Below are 25,253 nucleotides of genomic sequence, written 5' to 3' on the forward strand. Positions count from 1 at the left end.
CCTGTTCCACAATCAATCCATTGAGTGCAGAGAGAGGACTAAATGAAATTTTATGAGGAGAGAGCAGAAAAAGAAAAAGCAGGGAACTGGAGGGAAGGGAAGAGAGTGAGAAGGAAGACAGAGAGATGAAAAGAGAAAGGAGAGACAGAAAAAAGAGAGAGAAAAAAGAAAAAGGAGAGAGAGCACGATAACGTAAATCTAATTTAATAACTAATGTGAAATATGGAGATAATAATAGGAGCATAATAGAATGCTGGCTTTGTTAATATTTTTAAAAGCTAAAGATGAGAAATGTTGATGGCATGGAAGTATCATTTTACAAACTCTCTTAGAAGGAAAGATGTGAAAAGAATGGGAGAGGGAGGTAGAAATCACAGATGGTAGACAATGTTAATGTCCACAAAGGCATCAAATGAATGAGATTTTTAAAATTACTTCTTAAATATCTATTGATTGACAGACCAACCCACAGGTTTACTTTGTCACTTTTATAAAGTCTTGATGAGAATAATCTTTCACATATATATATGTATGTCAAGGGTATGCTTGATAATATGTGAAAGCAATAGATAGGAATCCATAAACAATGTTTAATAGCAGACCACACGTTTCTAGTCAAAATAGGCTAAAAAATGCTGATTGTTAATTGTTTGAAAAAAAAAAAAAAAAAGAAAAGCTCCAACATGATGGATTAAAATGCAGCCTTAAATTCTTTTCTTTAGCAAGGAAAATCCCATGCAAATGTAATGTTTATGTGGATTTTTTTTTTTAATGCAAATACAGAGCAATTTTTTTCATTGACTATGAAATGTACATTAATCTTCCCTTTCAGCAATTGGGGTTAAGGGACTTGCCCAGAGTCACACAGCTAGGACATGTTAAGTGTCTGAGACCAGATTTGTACTCAGGTCCTCCTGACTTCAGAGCTGATGCTCTATCTACTACGCCACCTAGTGGCTCTCAATTTACATTAAAATTAAGTGAAACATATATATATATATTTATATATATATATATATCTATCTCAAAAATGCTTTCTTTTCTATCTCAATATTGTAATAGTAGAAGTATGCATAATGACTTAATTTATAATAATATCGCTTATACAAATATCTACCATTACAATGCATTGGGTAGGTGGGAACACTGAAGTAAAATACAGAATATTTACTTGTATATGATATGGCATATTTCAGTGTTCACAACACATTGAGTATTCTGCAGTATATACCTGTAATTTAATTCCTATGTGTCTTGGGGATAAGAAATATGAAGCAAGCATTTTAATTGTGATGATAACAAGAAAGAAAAACTCTTTTTTCCCAAGAAAATGAAAAGACACAAAATAAAATTAATTCATCTTAATTGTAAATCAAAACTTTAAAAAACCTCTCCCTCCCATGCTTTTTCTAGGTTAAATATTTTAATTTCCTCCATATGTGAGATAAACACTAATGAATCTTATTTGTACATATATGCTGAGATTCATTATTCTTATTAGCTGAGCTAATATGTCACATCTGGCAATAATTAAGATCTTTTACAAGTCAAATAACAGCTGCTAAATAATAGAGACAAAATCTAAATATTTTTAGAAAATTTGGTTTGCTTTTGTTTTTATCCTAGTATAACTAGAAATCTTTCATATGTTTAGATGCAGATTAAATTTGGGGTTACCTCCCAAAATGTTAAACTATAAATACTGTATTTTTATTAAAAAGTTACCATTACAATAACAAAATAATTGCTTTCTTAAAGTAATTTTCTATAATGCTATTAATGTTATGGTGATTTGGCATTGAAAAGTATAACATAAGCCATTCTTATTAAAAACAAAAAATGTTATAATATGCTTTCTGTTAGCAAGAATAAATACTCCACATGAATTCTTAATTATCTACATAAGGATAGATATATACTACTTGTCCACAGTAATCATTTATCAGGATCAAAAAACTACATTTCTGTCTACTTGAGTTAACAATAAGAATGTTACTCATTATTTATGAAATCTGATCAAACATTCAAAAATTTCATAAACAACTTTTTTATTATTTTGATTATACTTTCTTGAACAAATAGAGATTACAACCAATTCAAATTAGCATAAATTCAAATATAAGATCTTTGCATTCTCATAATTTTGAATAATTTTTTAAAAGTGTGTTTGTTAAATATAAATATTTCATAAGTATTATGGAACTAAAGAAGAATCTTAAAAGGATGGATAGTGTTTACTCTACAAGAATCTTCAAAAGCTTAACAAAACAAAAGACAAATGATATTCATTTACCAGCCTAGATTCAGAATTTTATTTGCTTCTTTGGGTTTTTAACCATCATAAGAAGATAACCCAACTGATCAGTTATACTTGGTCTGGTAAAAAAATCAGACCTAGTGGCTGTTTGAGATGCTATTTTTAACAGAGACATCTGTCTGTCTTCATAACTTCTTACTTAAAATATTCCATAATTCCTCTAACTTATTGGCAAAGTGAACTAATTCTAGTCAGAAAGAAATGGTTGCCACTTTTGATAGAAGTCATTTCTCACCTGATAAGCAGGTGGTGGTGGTGCCTTAATTTGTTGTAAAGCAGACAATGCCTTAAATAAATGCAAATGTTTCCCATACTTAATCCTTCTTTATTGCAGAAATGGAAAGCTATTCTCAATATCCTAATTTTGTATGTCATTTTAGAAATGTTTCAAGATGTTTCTTTCTCAGTTGTCTATAAGATATTATCTTGAAGTATTTGAGGCGAAAAGTAACCACAATTAAATCAATCTTCTATGTAAAAACTATGTAATAAATCTAAGAAATACAATAAGATATGAAGAGAAAGGAAAGTTAAAATGTGATTAGTAAAGGTAATTAATAAGGAAGTTATATCCATATGTCTTTCCAAGATTATAATTGGGAATTGATACAACCATTTTAGAGAGGAATAAGGAACTGTGCCCAAAGGGCTCTAGAACTATATATATATAAAAATACCCTTTGATCCAGGAATCTCTATACTTAATCTGTATCTCAAAGAGATAATAGAAAGGGAAAAAAGGACCTATATGTGTCAAAATGTTTATAGCAGCACTTTGTACTTTGGCAAGGAACTGGAAATTGAGTGGATGCCCATCAGCTGAGGAACGGTTGAATAAGTTATGGTATATGAAGCTAATGGAAAACATTCCATTACTAAAATTGTTCCATAAGAAATGAGGAGGAGGAAGATCTCAGGAAAGCCTAAAAAGACTTACATGAACTGATGATTAGTGAAGTGAGTAAAACTAGGAGAACATTGTACACAAGATTATGTGATGATCAACAGTGACGGACTTGATTGATGAACAACAATGCTTTGATTCAAGGCAATTCCAAAAACACTTGGCATATAAAATGCCAATAGAGAGAGAGAGAGAGAGACAGAGAGACAGAGAGAGACAGAGACAACTATAGAGGCTAAATGTGGATCAAAGTATAGCATCTTTACCTTTTTGTTTGTTTTTTCCTTTTGGTCTGATTTTTCTTGTACAACATGACAAGTATTGCTTGCTATCTTGGGGAAGGAAGGATGTAAGTGAGAGAGGGAGAAAAATTTATAAAAAAGTTTTTTTACAAAAAAATGGATGTTGAAAACTATCTTTAATGTATTTGAAAAAAAAATACTGTAAAAACAGAAAATCTTACCGTTTCTTTGGGAATCTGCATCTGACTTGGTTCTGCATTCTGGAAGAATCAAAGAAAAATATAAATTTAGATGACCAATACACACACACACACACACACACACACACACACACACACACACACACATTTGTGTCCAGTGACAGCCACCTCTAAGGTGGCAATGGGTAAAGTGAAGAAAAAAAAAGAAACTTATACTAACTTTATAGTATATTTAAAAGAAATAGTAAGTAATACACAATAGATTTGCAGTCTTATCTCTTTTTTTTTTTTTAGAAACTTATGGAAATGATGGTTTTATTCAATAAATTGAAATCTTAATAAATACAAAAAATTATTTTACTGTGCTTTAAAACACAGTAAAATATTTCATTACGTACAACATAGTAAAATGTTATATATAACATGTTATACTATGTATAGCATAGTAAAATGTATAGCATAGTTATACTATGTATAACATAATAAACCTAAATATATGTTTTAACATATGTTAAAACATAAGAAAATATGTTTTACTATGTTATACTATGTTTTTAGAATGATGTTATAGAAATGGTTGTTTTATTAAATAAATTTTAATAAATAGAAAACATTTTTAAAAATTTATCTCCATCCCCTTGAAACAATTCATACCCTAAAGAAATGCACACATGAATAAATCAGTGGCCCTCAAACTTTTTAAATAGGGAGCCAGTTCACTGTCCCTCAGACTGTTGGAGGGCTGGATTAAAATAAAAACAAAACCTCACACTGTCTCTGCCCCTCAGCCCATTTGCCATAACCCAGCGGGCCACATGTGGCTTGCGGGCCGTAATTTGAGAACCCCTGAAATAAACTGATATTTTTTAAATAAAAGAAGAGCCTAGAAAATAAGATTAAACAACAACAAAAAAAAAATCCATTAATTTTGTTAAAAACTTTGGGAAAGTATGCTAATTCAATAGAGCAACTTGGTGGGGACAGTAATTACAAAACTTGCCCTGGAATCAAATTCAAATGTTACCTAAAATACAACAAACTTACTAGATATGTGACCCTGTTTACTTCACTTTTCTCACTTGTAAGACAGGGATAATAATAGCATCTTTGTCCCAGAGTTGTTTAAAGGACCAAGTTATTTGTAAAAAAAATTTTTACGAAACCTTAAAAAACTACATAAATGCAACTACTATTATTATCATCATTACTACTAATAATACTATTATTCTTGCTATTGCATTATTAGAGTTTCAAAGTAAATAGAAGATATTCACAATTTAAGGCAGAGTTTTAGAATTAATCTAGAAAGGATATGTGATATAGAATAGTGAAGAAACTAAATCACTAAATTAAGTGAAGGAAAAGACCAAAATATTATTCAAATATTATTGAGAATTATAACACAGGAGCTCAGAAACTGTTAAATCAAAACATTTATTCAGCTTTACAGAGAATTTAGACAAAATGATGCTATTCCCATATGTCAAAATTTATCCAATCTTTCTCAAACCAATAGTCACGGATAGCTAAAGTTCTTTCCAAAATGATTAAGCAAACATGAATTTCCTTTATTTTCAACCTAACTGCCACTACAGTTGTCATTCAGTTTAACTATTGCTGTAAAAAACAAATGAAAACTAGGACTGATGTTAAACAGCCTAAAATGTATTTTAAATAGCATATATGTTTAGTTGAAAATCATGTCAAAAGATTAGTCAATTCTCCCAGTATGCTATTTTTCATAAGCAAGTTCCCATTAACAGTTTGCTGTAAAACATTTTACCAACATTGCTTTTCTAATATGCTTATTTTAAAGAATGTCACTATGATGAAAATTCCTACAGACACACACACACACACACACACACACACACACTTAGAAGTGAAAAGGGGGGGGATTTACAAAGGTTATTCCATTTCAACTGAATCATTCAATCTATCACTCAATGTATTGCTAATTAAGAGCTGTGGGATGTCTACTCTACAATAGTTCTTTTTAATTTTAAATACATCATCATCATTTATTTTTATTGTAAATTACTTCTGTCCATACAACAAGATTTAAGTGTCCTGATTTGGATTAGTTATAAATGAGATGAAAAATCTGTGGTCATACAATGGGACAAATAGCAAGCTTACAAAAGGCATATTTTCTGAAATGTGACATCTATGAAATAATTCATTTATCTACCTTCAAACCGAGACCACATAACAGCTTTATAATAATTACCATTTGTTATAAGCAGGGGAAGGAGAGAAACTTCCTTTATGACAAAAATTCTTAACAAAGGATCAATGAACATATTTTCTTAAAAATGTATTCTTTCCTTAATTATATTTCAATATAATCAGTTTTCATTGGAATCCTATGAATTTTTTGATGCATTTAAAAGGGGTCAATGGGTTTCATCCGACTCCTTCAGGAAATCAAGAAATCATTAAGGTTAAAAACTCCTTTTTTTAATAAACTAATTTTCAAGTATGGCTGCATAAACCTTACAACAACTATTTGTTATTTCAAAAAATGAGACAGATAATTTTTAGATTTTAGAAGTTTGAAAAGATTACTTACTTTCATATCTCAAAAAACAATAATTTTATCAGAATGGATATTCCCTTTCCACCAATGTAGACTGAAACCCTTAGTAAACTTCTTCATGACTTTCTGTGACCTAAAAATATCATCACATGTTGGCCAGCTTTCTGGTGATTAGCCTCTCCTATTTAATCAAGCTAATCTTTAACTGAAAAGAACACTGTATCTCCCTAAAAATCTGCATGTCCATTTTAGTGCAGCCTCCCAAAAGTTATATTCCAGCAGCTCATCTTTTTATTTATTTTATTTTATTTTAAATTTATGGAATAAAGCAAGCATTTTTATTTATACTATTTTTAAAGTAGAATTTTAGATAAGCAAAACCTGATAGCTTATAGGGAGAGAATTTAATGGAAATAGAAAAGAAAACACCTTTTGTCTCAAAGGTTCGAGTCAACTTTCAAGATCTGAAAAAAGGATGAGATGTTCCAAGGTAAGAGAAAATGTAAACCAAAATATAAATGGTAGTTCCAAGACAGTCTTCTCAGCACATAGATAAACCAGCCCAATGATCCATGGTAATCTGAAAATTTTTAACAGCTCTCTATCTTACATACCATTTCCCTTGGATGGAAGGCTTCTTCCTGGCGAAAGACAAGAAGGCTCACAGTTCCTCCCATCTTGGTGCTTCTTAGCAAGGAGACAACTTCCTCTTGGGTTCTTCCTGTTAAATCTACCCCGTTTACCTAAAACAAATTTTAAAATATTAGCCTTTTAGAGTAAAAAAGAACTAAGACAAATGGTCTTGCTGATACTTTCCCACAGAATGTATTATCCAGTTATTTATAAAGAATAGGTTTGAATCAATGTAGAAACTCCTCCCATTGACAGAGATCTGAATTCTCCACATGAAAAAACAATGCATGATCTAGTAAACAAAGTTGTGGAGATGAGCTCTCTGAATTTAGCTCAGATAGTCCTCAGATATACAAACTGTAATTGGGTCCAAGCCCAAAGACTCTGAGAACAATCTAAAATTGGGCCTTCTAACACAATTCTAGAGAACTCAAGAATACTTTCAAAACATGATAGGGATCTATGGAGGTAGATATGACTGGCTGCAACTAAAGGATTAGCATCAATCTCTTAGAATGTAATTAGTATATGGGAGAATTGGAAGCAAAGTATCAATGTATTTCTTATAGCTAAAATAATGCTTTATAGATACATAAGAAATTATTAGCAAAAATTCAAATAGTAGTCATTAAAAGCAACAAATAGCAACCTGCCTAGAAGAGTTGAGTAATTGAATAGGACTTTTAAAATGCTAACAGGCTTAGCTGTGATATAAAATTTCAAAGACATTTTATAAGTTCTTCAAACACTGAAATAAGTATCTGCTATTTCATGCAAGTAATGAAAATCATGTTCAAAGTAAACGATGATTCCATTAAAATTTTATAGTTTTAACCCAGAAAGTTTGAAAAGTCCCCTTCCCTTGTCTGGTCATACTTTTGCTCTGTGATTCTTCAAGTCTCACAATCTAACAGAAAATATAGAAACTCATTATGTTAATGTTGAAAAAAATTTCTCTTAACATAAGACAGATTTCTAAGGGGAGGAAAAACAATTTTCTAACATTGTGATTAAAAAGATGTTTACAATTGAATCAGGATCACAACATAGTATTTTCACCTTTGCTATTGCTTACTTCCTTGCTTATCATTTTTCTCTTCATTTTTGTACCTTTTGATCTGATTTTTCTTGTGCAGCATGCTAAATGTGGAAAGACACTTAGAAGAATTGAACATGTTTAAACTACATTGGATTGCTTACTATGCAGGGGAAGGGGCAGTTGGGTAGGAAGGGAAAAAAAGTTTGGAGCACAAGATTTTGCAGGAGTGAATGGTGAAAACTATCTTTGCATATATTTTGAAAAACAAAAAGCTATTGTAAAAAAGTTATTTACAATCAATAACAAAAACATATTTTTGGAAAAATTTTTTAAATTCAAAAAAATTTTATTTTAAAAAAAGATATGTATATAGTAAATATTGGAGGAAAACTGTGTTACTATACACTAAGGATAGTATCTATATAACCCTTTAGTATAAAATAACAAGAACTTATTTTATAATTTTATATTTTCTAATGAAATATATAAAGCATTTCTGTTTCTCAGATTCTCTGTTACTCAGATTGCTAATCAAGTAATAAAGCCAAACATTAATCTATTTATTAGCAAAACACTTTAATAATTCACCCCAAATTTCAACAAAATAATGTGTGTGTATTTTAAAGGTCCATTCGTTTAAATCAACTAACTACCTCATTTTTTTTTTGACTAAAATGAATGTATGGATTGGATATTTTGTCATTATGTAGATACAACCTCACACTGAGGGAAAAAAAAAATACACAAACTGTAATTAACTGTAATTGTAACTGTACAATAACTGTAATTGTAACTGTACAAGGCCACCTAAAAGAAACAGACATGTCATTCCCCCAAATTATTTAATCACTCACCTCCACAAGTCTATCTCCTGCTTTTAGTCTACCATCTTGAATAGCAGCCCCTCTTGGAAGGATATTTTTCACATAAATTGGAGCTGAGCCACCAACTGGTACATCTCTGGAAGTGATGCTAAAACCCAAACCTTCTGAACCTAGGTAAATAATAGAAATTTTCACCATTTGAAAGTGTTCTGCTTTTAAATAATTTATTAATCATCCCAACAAACTATACAGGCAGGCATCTCTGTTCTGAATGAACTTCTGCTCAAATGTTCTGAGAATTAATGAATTTACAAGAAATCAAGAGAGTAAACAGCATTGCAGTTACGAGAACAAGAAACTTCTAAAACTAAAATCATGGAATCAATTTATTGATAATGACTGAATTTTATAATCTTCATTTAGTACTCTTGTATTCTGGCTAGACCTTCATATGTTTATAAGTAATTTGGATTGTGCTATCTAAAACAAAAAATAATTGTTGAATATTTTTTTAAAAAAATCTTATTCCTGGCTACCTCCTCTAAAAATGTTCAAATTACACTTAGTGTTGATGAAATTAATGAAGCATTTAAACATGACTAATTTGAATATTTCTGATTCTTAAATTTTTGACAGTTTTTTTTGACATGCAATATCATATGTTGAATATTGTGTAAGAAAGTGGTAATGTGTTATCTAGAACTGTCAAGTAATAATCTAAAATGAAGGGAGGTAAATTCAAAGATAATAGCTTGTCAATTTAATTATGACAAATTTTTACTTTAGTTTCAAAGAAATATTTCTGAAGATCTTGGATTGTATTTTTTGGACACACTTAATAAAAGGTACTCTGTGCTACCTGGATATCATTAAATCAAATGAAAATTATCACTTGTAAATACATAGATAAACAAAGTTTTAAAATCTAACATGTAAAGATGTAATTTTATTAGCAATGTGATCACAAGATTATCACAATCTCTATATGTCAGTTTCCTCATCTATAAAACTACTTTTCAAATATCTACTTCACAAAATTGTATTCTGTGAAATTTAAAGGAGTATATAAATCTAAGGTTAAGCTTTTAGTAAATAAAAGTGAAAAAAATGCATTTAGTTGAAACTCTAGGTCAATTCAAATCAAGAAAAATTTATTAACTGATTATTGTGTGCTGAGCACAAAACCAAGTGCTGGAAAAATACATTTATGTCCCTCATAGAGAGACATAATGTGTGTATATATACACATGTATATAAATATGTATTTAGCACTTAAGAAAAAGATACATAGGCACATATGACACATTCAAAGATCACTGTAATATTTAAAAAATGCTCAGAGGATCATAGCTCTAGACCTAGAAAAGGCCTTAGCAATCACCTAGCCCAAATATCTTATTTTACAGATGAGAAAAATAATCATAATATTACATTTTTTTTAGTATATGATATGGGGCAGCTAGTTGGTGCAATGGATAGAGTACCAGCCCTGAAGTCAGGAGACCCTGAGTTCAAATCTGGCCTCAGACACTTAACACTTTCTAGGGAAAGTCACTTAACCCCAATTGCCTCAGCAAAGAAGTATATGATATGAATTGTGAGGGTGCCCTTTGTATCCTCATAATTTAAACCCTTACTTAAGCAAACTGTCTTTTGTTTCCTGTTCCCACCCATTTTCCTTCTCTGTGTCTTTGTTCTCACATTGTTGACCATATCTCAAATGTCTTTTCCAATTTGATATTCTAATGAAATTATTATTCATAACTTAAAACCCAATTTAAATGTCACTTGAAGCACTCTGATTTCCTTGGTTGATAATATCTTTATCTCTTGGCTCTTTTCAATGTCCAAATGTATTTAACATGAAATATTATTTATTAAATCTATGAATTTACACTTTACCCTCTCCCTATATACTTGCCACAAAACACCTTGAGGTTATATTTAACCCATACATAAGTTATTCCTAACTTCTCTTCAATCCTACCCTGATTTCTACCCTCTAGTGCCTAAAACTGTGCTATGCTCTACAAACAGGACTTTGTAATAAATAAGTTTTGCAGGAGTAACTTAATGTTTTAGAACAATTATAGAGAAAGGATAATAGAATATGAAAGAAACTGGAACACACAACATCCTTCCCAAAACTGTTTGTAAATACTAAGATCTCAAACAAAATTTTGCTTATTACAACTTTAAATTACATAATCTGTCCAGTAAGAGACGATGAAAATCTTGTTTTTTTTTTCCAAGATTGGTCAGTGGCAATGAAATAATTCAGTATGTTTATATTTTAATTTATATAATACAATAATGTATATAATTTAATTTAATGTATTCATATTTTAAGCTATTTGCTATGATCCCAAGCATAAAATAATGTCTCCATGATAATCCCTTCAAATTTTAGAAGCCTAATGACTTACAATATCATTTTTAAAAGGAAGAGGGGGGTGAAAGAGAGACCTAAACTCTTCTCACTTTGCTATCTTAATTTCTATGAATTATAAAGACTGAGTGTTGCTTGAACCTCAATATTATTAAAATATCACCAATAACCCCTAAATCTGTATGCTAAAAGTTCAAGCAGTGACCTTTAAAAGAAAGATAAATAGATATCAATTTTCATTTAGAAAAGTCAACAAAACATTCTGTACTGACTGAAACATATTACTGACCTTCTCCTCTGACTTTATTAAAAAGCTAATTCCTGTGAAAGATCAGAGTATTTGAAAATGGCAAAATGACAATAAATATTAAGAAATCATAATTATAGAAGCAAAGTCTTGTGGCCTATCCTAATTTTGTCATTCTGGATGTCACAGATCCAAAAATATGTTTAAAAGAATCATTTCATTGAACAATGTCTTTTTATCAGAAAAAGACAGATAATTTACTTCTAATAAATCATTATTTACAATATGGGGTTGAAATTTGAGGTTTTACACATGTTATGCTTTAATGAAAGCAACAAAGAAATTCTATGATAATGAAACCAATTGTTAAAAAAAAAAAAAATTGCCCGTTACCAAAATTGTATTTATTAAGTTTCCATAAGGCCACTTTTCCTACAGCATCCTTCATTAGAGATAATCAAAGACAATCAAAATTTCCATTCTATTCATACTTATAATGTACTACTTGGGGGTATACTTAAATGTTTTGCTTCATTTATTGCTCCACATGGATGATGCCCCAGTAATCAAATGAAAATAACATTAAGGAGATGGGCTTCCACTGTGTGTGTTGGTATTCACAAATGCAAAATAATAATAATAATAAAAAGCTAAAAAAGGAATCTTATTTATTTCTTTTGTCTATTGTCTATATATGAAACAAAAAACTAAGACTACTAAAAATACACTGTCTACATTCTAATGCTTTTTAAGTGAAATATTTTTTTTCTAAATAGCTAACTACTATTTCTAAATATAAAAAGATTCTGTGATGACAAGTACAATTTCATATAATCACCAAAAGTCAACTACCATGCTGGAATTTTTCAAGTATCCTTATTAAAAATATATAACGAAAAATAATAATTTTATAAATTAATGGATTTGGAATTGCTTAAAAAAACTAAAGATCTTTAGACAACTGGCAACTTTTACATGAACACTTCTAGGGAAAGTCAGATACAAAATTGGGAAATTTGTCACCATAAGGAGCCCCAGGCATGTTTTTGGTCAATTTTCTATGGACATTTTATTAAGTTATTTTATTATATTCTTTCTAAATGAGGAGTGCCATTCAGTGAGCATGAAACATAACCCGAAAGAGCCACAATCAGATTTATGCTGATGCCCTTAAGTCTTATTGGAGGAATATCCACTGCAGACAAGCTGTCAATTCTGGCTTCTGTCAAGAAGGTTTATAGAGCTGAAAATTCAGAAACCAGAAACAAGCAATGTGGTATTCTTGGGAAGTTCACTTAATACTAACATTTTTAAGAAAGTTTAAGTTTAAGAAAGGCTTCTCCAAATCTTTATTCAAAGTAGAAAATAAAGCATTGGTAGAGTCAGAGGATTTGAAGACCAATTCTGATGACAGACAACCACTTTGGGCACAAGTTTTCTTATTTTACAAATGAGGTAGGATACAAGTGAAAATTATATAATTCAATGGTATTGACAGATAATTGCTTTCATAAGCATTAATCTCATATTGAAAATAAATGATAAAGGTTCTGAGTTTTTTTCAAACATTTTCTTTTGTCCTAGATTGAAACATAACTTTTCTCCACAAATCATTCTTGAACACCTACTTCTCTATCTTCTTTGCATTTGACTGCTTTCAACTGTAATAGTAAAGCTATGGAGATATGTCAGAAAAGCAATTAGTTAGTTTGATATATTGAAACAACCAATCCATTTAGTTTTGTTTTTTTTTAAACAATCAGTTATTTGATTGAATTGATTAGTTGAATCAGCACAAAAAATAGATGAAAAAATATGTTGGGACACAATTGACTTTAAGGGGGTATTAAGACATCACTGGCAGCAAAAATAGTGATGACTCTGAGATAGTACTCTATCGTAACAACACTATCTCCTTGTTTGAGGCTCATACTATCCATCTTGCCTTTTCAAGATCCTGAAGGCCATTTAGCCAGAGACATTTTCTGTCCTATTCTAATTATTTAGTGACTCTCTGACTAACAGTCTTTCTATCACAACCTCTTCATAATACAGGATTGCTCTATAAATATATCAATCTCCCAGTGCTTCAATCTAAGCTACTGGTAAGTATGACTTGCTACCCAATTCATACTCAGTTATATCCTTCCTTGAAATCATTCAGAAGTGATACATATCAATACTCATGACCTCGGAAGTTATTTTTTCTGATCCTAATCTTTTGTAATTTATAAATCGTTTCCCTTTTCTCTATGCCTTATACCTGTTTTTTATCCTCACCATGACCTTCATTACTTTCATCGCTGTTTCTTAATCTGTATCCTCTGTACTGACTCCACTTATATTTCTTCTTTATCACAGACCCTTGGTATATCAACTTGCTTCTAATTATTTTCAAATCCATCGCTCCCTTATCCTTTCCCAAATGCACTTTTCTAAAACCCAATTTTGGATCACATTCACTATTTATCTCCTTCCCTTCTATTCATGTGTTGCCAAATGGAACTGGGAGAATTCTCAAAATCCTGATGACAAGGTCTGTGACAAATTTATGCTGTATCATCAGATTATATTCCCTAAGCATGAGTGTCCCCAAAAATGTCTTTGGCTTTATTGTTTTCTTGCATTATACTGTAATACTTGGTGATATGATCAGCTCCCACAGGCTTAAATAACATCTGTAGGAAGATAATTCTGACATTCATATATCCAGTTATAAACTGTCTCCTGAGCTCCAGGCTTGCAAGTGTTTTTTCTACATCTCAAATTGGATATCTTATAAATACTTCAAATTCAACATGTCCAAAAAGTTAATTCATTATATTTACTCCTTCTCTGAATCAACTCCTCAATTGAATTTTCTGTTATGTCAAAATTGATTATAGAATCTCCACTTGATTATAGAATATCTAAAAGCTTCTTTTATCTATTATGATCTTCAAGTTTTATTTTAACTTGTAAATAAAGTTGTGTTCAAGAGTAAAGTATGAAAACATCAAAGATAGAAGCAGAGCAATATGAAAAAATATAATGATATTCATATTTTTAACACTTCATATGCATGTAGGGTTCAGTGATCTGAAGATGACTCCTAATATAATAAAAAAATTTGTTTCTTAAAAAAAAAAAAAAAAAAACAACAAAACAACTGAACACAATATATCTTACCTTTCTTAAGCTGGATATTAAGCCTTTTCCCTATTTTTTTGGTGCTATAACCACTGCTTTGCGTTGGACTAAGGACATTTTGCTGTGAGGGAGATACAGTTGATGGCAGTTTTCCTGCTATGTTGGCACTATGAGGTAGTTGTGAATAAGAGTCTGTTTGGTCAGCTTGATGATTCAGTCTAGGGATTCTTTGGAGAGCAGAAAGTCCTGCACTATTAACACTCTTGTTATCCATATATTGTGTTTCAGGGTTGAATCGGTTAGGGTAGTAATTGTTCTTCTCACTTTGAGATAGTTGTTCATATTGTTCTTTCTTTGCCGCAGGGACCACTTCAAACCAAATGATGGGTGCACGCATGGCTTGGCGAAACATATGTTGTGCTCTGGGTTTCAGAATGAATGAAAATTAGCAAATTAAGACTGGCAGACTAAGAGTATTATGAGCATAATTAAGTAGACTTAATTAAGCAATGAGAACTGACAGAATTGCTGAAAGTAAAATGAAAATTAAAATACCAATAATCTATTGATCAATCTTACATGATCTGATGAAGGTAAAGATACTGCACCAGATATGAATTACATGTTATTCTTTGGAAAAAATAAAGAATAAAATTAGTTATAACTAAAATATATTACACACTAGTTCTTGACTCTGGTCCATATTAATTAACAGCTTTATGTATATCACTAAACCTCCAATGAAGTTAAATATCATCTTCAACAGAATTAAATATCATTATCCATATTTTACAAAAACAATTTTTGAACATTTAACAGTAAATTTGTAAGTATTCCAAGAATAAAATTTGTACAAATTTATTTAGAAGTTTAAATAGTAACTAGAAGCTGACTTCCTATTGCATGTTGTCAATATGTGGGAAAAGTTATCAGAAATCTATGAGTATACTGACTTCTGATACTAGTGTGTGCAAAACTAGGGCTAACATTATTTGTCACGTAATTTAAAACATTAAAAGTAATGGGTTCCATTTTCATTACATGGTTGTATGATTGTATTTAAACAAGTTATAGTATCTCACTCTAGTACCTCAAATATAGGTGCCTAATATTTACTTAAGCTCTCCATTCTCCAGCCCACCCTGAAAAACCATAAAGAGGAGAAAATGCTGTTTTCTCCTTTAGTCATCACTTCGAAAACTATAGCAAATATCTCCTGGAATTATAACTTTTACATTGTCAGAGCAGATCGTTTATACTAGGATCCAGGAGTATTTCTTTCTTAAGACTAATCTTTGAAAAACAGCATAGAAACTTCTTAAGATAGAGATATTGTGAAAACTAGAAGAATGGTAGATTTTTCTAAGATACAAGGCAAGAAGCAGAATATGGACCCATGGTGGATTTAAGTCAAAGGATGTTTCACATGTACTTTAATGGTGGAGATTACATAATTATTGCTACTGTTGATCAGTTGTCTCTGATTCTTCCTGATCCTGGAAATCATACTGTTCATTAGGTTTTCCTGGGCAAATATACTGGAGTGCTCTATCATTTCTTTCTCTGGTGGATTAAGGCAAACAGAGTGGTTTGCATAGGGTCACAAAGCTAACAAGTGTCTGAGGCTGGATTTCAACTTCAGTATTCCTCACTCTTGGATGAGCACTCTATCCCCTATAGCCATTTAGCTACACTTTTTATACAGTAGCTTAATTTATCAAAAATTTTAAAGTAAGGTAATGAAGAGCATAGCTATCAGCAAGCCATGGTTGGACATTTTGCTTAAAGGTTTCAAAAAGCTATATAGGATATCTAAAACTTGAATGGGTATAATGTCTCATAGCAGGTATACTTACTGTTCAAATCTTCTGTTGCGAAGATCTCCATCATTAATGCTGACAATACAATCATTCTCATGAAAAAGGTTTTCTTGTTCAGCTTTACCACCTTTTTCCAGTCGTTTCACTAATAACCCCAGAGTTCTGGAACATTAAGAATGCAAATGATTGCATATGCAATAAATCCTTGATTCATCCCATCCTCCCCATTTAAAAGCACTATGAAATTCACAAAGCCTTTCAATGGAAGGTAGGACATATACTAATCTACCAGCAGAGATTTTTCTACTGAGTCTGCCATCCCATTATTTCAGATAAGAAATGTAGCAACATCCAGAAGAAGTTGAACATCATGAACAGAACCCATTGCTAAGAAGGGAAGAAATCACTTTTTGACTTGTTAGAGCAACAAATTTTGGAAACAAACTATAACATTCTGTCTAACATGGATAACTGCTTGAAAAAGAGCTAGCCTGATGTCTCAGTGAATGTCACATTGTACAACATGTGAGAAGCATGTTTTTGTCAACACTTTTGGCAGGATTTTTGCTGTAAGGCTGTTTTGTGCACTGCTGAGGGGGAATGATTCTCTTTCAGAAAAAAATTAATAATAATTAGATGTTTAACAGAGGAATAGCTAGGAGAAACATACATTGCTTAAACAACTATTGGGTCTTCCTGATAGATGAACTCAGAAATTAGAGAGAGAATATTTTTCTGAGTTAGCATTTACATTCAGTAGATGCTTTAGTTTGTGCATTTCAAAACACTTTGCTTCTCACAATGCTGACTAGGATAATAATTATATTTTGATTTGAAGAGGTGACAGAATCAAGCTGACTAAGGAATTTTAAGGCAATTGCTGAGGAGGCCTAATGATCTTTCCTTCCAATATCACTCCCCACTCCCCAAAAAAATGGATAAAACTTTAAAAGATGCCTTTGAACATACTGAGAAAAGTAAAGTATGAATTAAAAGTACATCTTTGAGTAGCTAGATATCACAGTGAATGATTATTGAACATAGAATCAGGAAGATCTGAGCTCAAATTCTACTTCAATTATTGACTGATTAGCTATGTGATCCTGGGCAAGTATTTAACTTCCCTTAGCCTCTAGTTCATCATCTGTAAAATAAAATATTTAGACCTGGTGACCTTTAAGGGCCTCTCCAGCTTTAAATGTAGGATTCTATTTATACTCCCCTCATTTAATACCTCTCTGAATGCTGGGACACAGGGATACCTTAATGACAACTTATCCATTTTTTAACTAACAACTAATTTACCTAGTTGGTATAGCTTTGTCTTTTTTGCATTGATTTGGTTCCATATTTAATAAAAAGAAAATAAAGTATCATTCCTATATGGGAACTTAGTCCTTACAGCTTTATCATCATTTTCATAATTTGTGAAAACATTTTATGCTACTTTTGCCTTTCCCATTTCAATAGTTTCACACGTTCAGTCTAAATACTCAAGTCTGAAATGTGGCAAGGTAATATGAAGTCATTGAAACTTCTTTGGAAACTTCTTTTGGAAGTTTTCCAATAGAAAAATATATTAAAATGAAATAATATTTCATCTAAGTTCTTGCCTTCAAGGATCTTTTCTTTGAAGAACATGGATTCTAGTGGTCTCTTTTTTGCTATTCTCTAATCCTAACTCTTTGTTTATATCTTCCATGGAATAGTCAATCTTATTTAATACTTATGTGCATAAAAGGACTTTATTAATTCCTTAATTTAAGGACATAGTCTATCCTTTACTCAAGCAAGAACAGGATTAAACATTCAATAAATGGTAAGTGAATGAAAATGCAAGTCTAAGGAAATTGATGGAATAAAGCAACCACTTAGTAAATGTTTTATTTAGCTGGTTAAACAAACAATATTGTTTGTTGACCATATTGAGATAAATTGATCACTGTTGAAAGGAATTGCATGTTGAGATTCTAATCCATGACATTCATATCAAAGACGGATCTAAATTATTCCGAAGAAGAGAACAGTCCATTTCAACAGAATTCCTTGGTATTTGTTATTTTATTGGCTACTCACAATAACTAATGAAATTATGGCCCGGTTTTGACAAAATTCTACTAACAGTTAACAATCACCTTGCTAATCCATAAATCATATATTGAAAGAAAAAGCATAAGTAATAAAAATATTTTTGAGTGGGCAGATGTTCTGTTATTAGACTGACTTCACAAAACATCATTTTTAGAATTTAAGTTTTATAGATAATTTTAATGACAAATGTAAATGCTATGAGAATCATTCTTGGATATTCAGGATCAAAATGGAGCATTTAAGAGGAAAGGACAAAGATAAGTGTTGACTTGAACAATCATTTAATAAATCTATGATAAATAGCTAGGAATCTTCTGGAATTTTCTAGAAAGATACTCACAAATTACTAGACAACTATCTTAGTGCTAAATTCATTTTTTGGAGGAAAATAAATAAATAGATAAGTGAGGCTGTCATCTCTTCCCAACACCCATTCCCCAAAAGGCCAGATTCCAATAAAACAAATATAAGTAAGTGTTCCTAATATAAATCAAAGAAAGTGACCTTCAGATCTAAGCTATGATGATAAGATATGAAAGTGGAAAATTTGAAAAACAAAATTAAATTAAATTAGCATGTTAGATGTTCCCTTAGTTTTTACACAGCCAGTCACAAAAATAATGAATGGCACTTACATATAAATGATGTCATAATCATGAAAATTCAATGAAAATGGAAAACCAAAAACAACCATTCAAATTGTAGTCTCCCAATTCCCCAAAATATAGATTATTACACTGAAATCATAGCATTCATTTATAAGATTATAAAAGCTATTAGCTTCCTTAGTCTTATATATTTAACTACTATTGAATTTGTTGTTATTAAAACATTTCCAATCATATCTGATTCTGTAGGACCCCCATTTTAGGCTTTCTTACCAAAAATATTAAAGTGCTTTCACATTTCCTTCTTTAGCTTACTTTATGGATGAGGAAAATGAGGGAAACCGGGTTAAGTGCCCAGAATCACACAGATATTAAGTGTCTGGGGCCAGATTTGAACACATGAAGACTTCATGCCCTGCACTCTATATGCTATCTACCTGCCCCTACTGTTGAGTTTACTGAGTCAATAAAATTTTATTTATTAATCCTTTTCTACATGTCAGGCATTATGCCAACTACAGGAGTACAAAGAAAGGCAAAAGACAGTCTCTGTCCTCATAGAATCCATAGTCTAATAGAAAAAGAATATTCCTAAACAGAAAGTGAAAATAAGATTTGGAGGAAAAGAGGTATAGGATACAGGGCATAATGAAATCCTACAACTGAATAGCTGATTAGGTCCCCATCCTGCAATAGAGAATCTGAGAGAAGCTCTCTAAAGTCCAACTTCCCACCTGAGACAAATGATGAGTACAAGGAGTACTAAGTAACTAAGGAAATGTGAATTTCAGAGTTGAGACTATCTTCAAGAATATGAGTTTGTGGAGATAATGATGAACAGAGCAACCAACTGGAAAGTGATGATTTGGGCTACAGTATTCATCTCCTAAAACATTTTTTTCTTTAAAACTAAAATGAGATTTTAAAAAATATGTAAGTAACCATTTGTTACCAGGAATTCAGCACTGTTAGAATCTTTAAAAAATCTTCCTGAATATATTAATCTATATTATCTTATTTTTCATTTTCTATAACATGAATTTAGAGGAATACAATGTGCTTATAGTAGAAATCATTTAGCTATTAAAAGTAATCATTATAATGGAATTTGTGTTGAAATGAATCATTAATGAAAAGGGTACTTAAAAGTATCCTCAGTGATCACAGTACTATTTTGTTTAACTTTGGAAAATCCATCTCTTAAAAGCCTTTTTATTATTTAGATAAATGTGATCTTTCACCTAAATTCAGAACAAGCATTTTCATGATATAGTAACATAATAACGCTTTAGAGGATTACTCAATATTCATGATATTAGTAGGCTAGATCAATAAACCTACTTATTATGTGATGGCTTAATTGTTACTATTATCAAACTTTCATCAATTTGATCACATTATTTGATTGATATCACTTCAAAAATGATTAAACAAAGGTATATTTCTCATCTTAGATAACTTATCTTTCTAATCTAAATAAGCCCTTATATGTCAAAACCAGAATGTTATTAAAATTAACCTCTAGTAAAAACACTATGATACAAAAACAAACTACAAGTCAAACACACATTATCCCTCCATAATTACAATCCACAAAATCCATTGTGTTTATCACCTCAAATGCTGAAGCATTTCTCCAAAATCTCAAAACTGACCCAATTTTAAAGGTAGACTGACTCTCAAGCAATACTTCACATACTCAGAGTGAAATCAAGTAGAATGAATGAAGCTTAAGATAGGAGCTTGCTGATATCTAAATACTTGACACCATAAGGTTCACTCTCTCAAAAACAGAATGAATTTTAAAATAAATTGTTACAAGCTATGAAATTATCCCATTTGTTTTAATGGGTGAAGTATTACTATCAAGCAAAACCAAAGAGGATCGTAAGTGAGCAGATATTTCCTTACTTTCCATTCCACCTCAACTGATTTAATTATTACTGGAATTACTAATTTTTGAAATTCAACCAGGTGTTAGGTGCCTGGATATGTCGTGTTCTCTCCCAAAAAAAGTAAAGCATAAAGGCAATTTTTGGGGAGGTGATGGTTTGAGGGGAGGCAAAAGATATACAAATGTCACAAAAGGAGTTTGATCCTTTTCCAAATAAATTGAAAAATTAGTCCTAATCCTAAGTTACATTTAAAAAATACTGCTTCATGGTGTACAAAGTTTTTCTATTCTCATTAACAAGAATATGAGCAAGATAGCAAAAAGAATCATCAATTTTACACATAAGGAAATTGGGGCTCATAGTTCTAGTGACTTGTCCATGATCAGACAATAAATAGAAGAGTAGGAATTTAAAGTATTCTGAGTTCAGCTTTTTGTTTGTTCTGTTTCCAAAGGCATTAGAAAGTCCTTGACTGAGTGTTCTAGCTTTGATTATTCTATTTCTTCCTGCATTTGTCAGGTTCAGTATCACAAAAGGAAAAACAGTGAAGATAAAAACAAAGAATAAAAATAAATCACTTTCTTTGGGAAACCTCTTCAATTACATAATATTAGGCATATCTATCATAAATCGTGTATACATCTTGTCTTTCTTGTCAGAAGAAAAACTCCTTGAGGGCATAGAGGTTCACTTTTGACTTTTTATGCCAAGAAGCTTAGATCAGAGTCAAAGTTTATTGATTGACTTTTCAATAAGAACCTGGCGAGAGTAAAACTGAGATATCAGGTCTCCTAAATCCAAATTACTAATATGCTAAAAGCACAGGAATATGAGATTGCTAAAAACTTGAAAGGATTATAAAATGAAAGGTACAGTATGTAGAGAAATATGGTCCAATTAATTCTAAAATAAAATAAAAGTGCTTGGTCACTTTAAAAAAGCTACTCTTTAAGAAATATTTCTCAAGTCCCTGCTTGGTACAAAGAACCAGACTGAAATTATGCCATGCAAAGTGTCTGGTACATAGTATATAATACATTCCATTCTCAATATTTGTTGATTAATTAATAACTGCTGATTAGTTAATTGTCTGATGGCAAAAATTGCACCATGAAAAAAGAGAAAGGAAAGGGGAAAAAAAGAGAACTATCCACCCTGAGGAAGAAGCCTATTTTTATCCTTTCAAGATCAATGTCTGCCCAGGAAGTATATATTTCAAAATTATTATGATACATTAATATATGGAAGCATCATACTAATAAGGACATAGGACTAGAAATCAACAATAGCTAGAATCAAAATCTGGCTAAACAGGCACGGGTCACTAATCAGCTCAATGTCTCAGTTTCCTCATCCAAAATTGGGAATTGTAATCCTTGTGTCACTTTATAACTAATATTATTGAAAGAATCTAGATAATACAAGAAAGAACTTTGAAAATGTCAAAGTACTAAATTAAAGAATTTTTATTTGTTTTGCTAAAACAGGGTAAGAATCCTAACACACAAACAGGACATAAGGTCAAAATATCCTAAATACCCTTATTATTTTTACATTAGAATGAATTATCATAAAACATATTAATATAGTCATTTTAGTATGCAAGTAGTTTCCTCAATTTCTTTTTTGTAATTTATAAGTAATGTTCCTTCATATACACACACACACATACACACACACACACACACACACACAGCCTACAAAAAGCAAACCATTGAGATGCTGAATCTTTGTACTATTTTGGATGCATAATTAGAAATTTAAGTGCTTAGATTATATTAAGGCTTGCACCACTACATTTTTACAAGGTTCATTAGCCTAATTATACACTTAATTAAAACAAACTCAGTCACACATGTTAACATTTTCAATCCTAAGTATAAATTACAACCAATGATAAAACTGAAAATAAGTAACAAATGTTTTATTGACATCTAAATTGGCTGAGTTAGACTGAGTTTAGCTTTGATAATGTAAACTCACCACAACTGCCACCCAGCTGTATGGAAATGATCATAATTTATCTTAATAAAAGCTGACAGAGTATAAACACCACAAATGTCTAAAAGCAGAACTCAGAATAGGCCAGAAAGGCATTCAGTAACTACAGAACAGTGCACATAACACTTCAGACAAGGAGCTTGGGTAAGTCACTAAATCTGACCACGAATGAATACAGTCACTATTAAATATGACAGTAACTAGAGAAATGGAACACTTCAAGGGAATTCTAGGAAATGATGAAAGAAAGGTTTTCCAAAAAAAAAAAAAAGAAGAAGAAAAATCTTTACTCAAAGAAATAGATGAATAAGATAACAAAAAAGAACTAATACAGAATATCTTCAGATAAAACCACATAAGACAAATACCAAGATTCTTTAATTAAAGAGGTAGATTATCCTCAATTATATAATATAATTTTCCCTCCTTAGAAACTAGGTATTTGAAGCATACACAGATATAAACAAACAGAAAGACAGAATAGCTAGTGTTGACAAATTCTATCACCAATCTGACAAGAAACTTTTCTGACATAAATGCACTGGTCCTCATACTAATGACCTTGAAATTTTTTATTTCACTTAAATAATAGGCTTCTAAAAAATCTGTGCAATTTAATAAACCACAGGTATGTGCTTCAATCCACACATAACTAGAATACAGCTTACGTCTGTATGCATGGGCTTTCTAGATTTATCTTGAACTTTTAAAAAACAAAGATCAACTACGAAAGAAATTTCCAATAAAAGAATCTTCCACAATATTTCAGGAATAATAGTAAGAAGGCATCAGTTGTGAAAAAAAAAAACAGCATTTACTATCAAGTAAAACATCCTGTAAAAATTTCTAGATGGCTCCAGGCTCAACCTCCTACAAAGAATACAAGAGAAAAGAGGAATGGTAAAAGAAACTATGGATCAAATTTTATTCTGTGAACAGCTTACAAGGGGAAAAAAGCAGGAAGGTGGAAGGAAAGCAGATTCTTTAAAGTAAGTATTAAATAATTCCCCAAATTACAAAAAATATAAGAAATATAAGAAAAATCAAAAAGCAACACACTGTAAGATAAAGAAATTAAGTATAACTAGCGAAGTCACATAATTAATGGGAATAAAAGAATATTCATATTATGCAATTTTATAAATGCATATTTAGAATGGTAGCAAAAAAGGCAAAAATACATCTATAATCTCTATTACTACTCAGAGAAACTGAGGTGGGTGAATCTGTTGAGGCCTGAAGGCAAGCAGATGTGTTCCTACTAAGTTTGGGCCAATGTAATAAGCCTCTGAGAGTGAGAGGTCAGGTTTCCCAAAGAATAAGTTATAGCTTTCAAGCTAATCAATATTCAAATGGGTCTATGAGAAGATATTATCCTCACAATATGAGCAAAATAGAGAAGAAGGAAGAGGACAAGGAAGAAGAGAAGGAAGCAGAAGAGTGGAAAGGGGGAAAGAAAAAGAGGAAGTAGAAGCAGAAGAAGAAAAAAAAACAAAAACAAGAAGAATGGGAGGGGGGGAACAACAATTACAAGTAGAAACTGACAAGTACATTATGATTTCTCAGATTTTAGAGGTGAACTTAACTTAAAAAGCAAAGAACTAAGGGGGAAAATATAATGCAAACTTCAACCTGGAGAAAATTCTTAAAATTATTTTCAAACTATGGGATGAATACCCAATCAGAATCACAGAAATGTCACAATAATCAATACTGTATTAAAAATAAAATTTAGATTCAATAAGATTCAATAAAGATTCAATAATAAAGATTCAAAAATAAATTCAATAATAAAGATTCAAAAATAAAGATTCAATAAAAGAAACTAACAATTAACCATATTCTTGAAAGGATCTGAGAGAATTGTCTAGATCTCTTTCTCTCAACTATATTATATCTTGAAGTACTACAAGGCAGAGAAGATAGATTGTGACATATCCATTTATCACCAGTAACATTTTGCATATATCTGGATAATGGACTTTTAAGAAAGTTGTCTCCTTTACCCAGAGACTTACCTTCAGGGACCTTTTGAAATATATAAACCAAGATATAGAATGTTTTTTACATGTTGTGGTTTGAAAACCTTTACTAGATTTTCATCAATAATCTTCCCTCCCTCCCCCCCAAGGTTGGGGTTAAGTGACTTGCCCAGAGTCACACAGCTAGGAAATGTTAAGTGTCTCAGACCAGATTTGAACTCTGGTCCTCCTGAATTCAGGGCTGGTGCTCTATCCACTGCGCCACCTAGCTGCCCCAACTTTCATCAATAAAAAAATAAATAAATAAATAAAACGTTATCAATAATGTTTTTTTTTTTTAATTTATAATTATAAAATTAATAAAAAAAAATAATGTTTTTTCCCCTCAGGTCC

The 25,253-nt window shown here is 31.0% G+C and overlaps 1 protein-coding gene across 15 annotated transcripts in view; it reads right to left on the bottom strand.

Annotated features, from left to right (window-relative positions):
- PARD3 (par-3 family cell polarity regulator) overlaps positions 1–25,253 on the bottom strand; it is a 666,452-nt gene that overhangs the window by 274,082 nt on the left and 367,117 nt on the right. For all 15 annotated transcript variants that reach the window (XM_074267090.1, XM_074267092.1, XM_074267091.1 and 12 more), the window contains 5 exons: positions 16,320–16,445; positions 14,503–14,885; positions 8,729–8,868; positions 6,817–6,945; positions 3,685–3,723 (listed from right to left, as the gene is read on the bottom strand). In XM_074267090.1, coding sequence (XP_074123191.1) covers positions 3,685–3,723; positions 6,817–6,945; positions 8,729–8,868; positions 14,503–14,885; positions 16,320–16,445 — 817 coding nt within the window. The remainder of the gene's footprint in view (positions 1–3,684; positions 3,724–6,816; positions 6,946–8,728; positions 8,869–14,502; positions 14,886–16,319; positions 16,446–25,253) is intronic.

The sequence above is a fragment of the Sminthopsis crassicaudata genome, chromosome 5 (assembly GCF_048593235.1).
Source record: "Sminthopsis crassicaudata isolate SCR6 chromosome 5, ASM4859323v1, whole genome shotgun sequence".
NCBI classification, from domain to species: domain Eukaryota; kingdom Metazoa; phylum Chordata; class Mammalia; order Dasyuromorphia; family Dasyuridae; genus Sminthopsis; species Sminthopsis crassicaudata.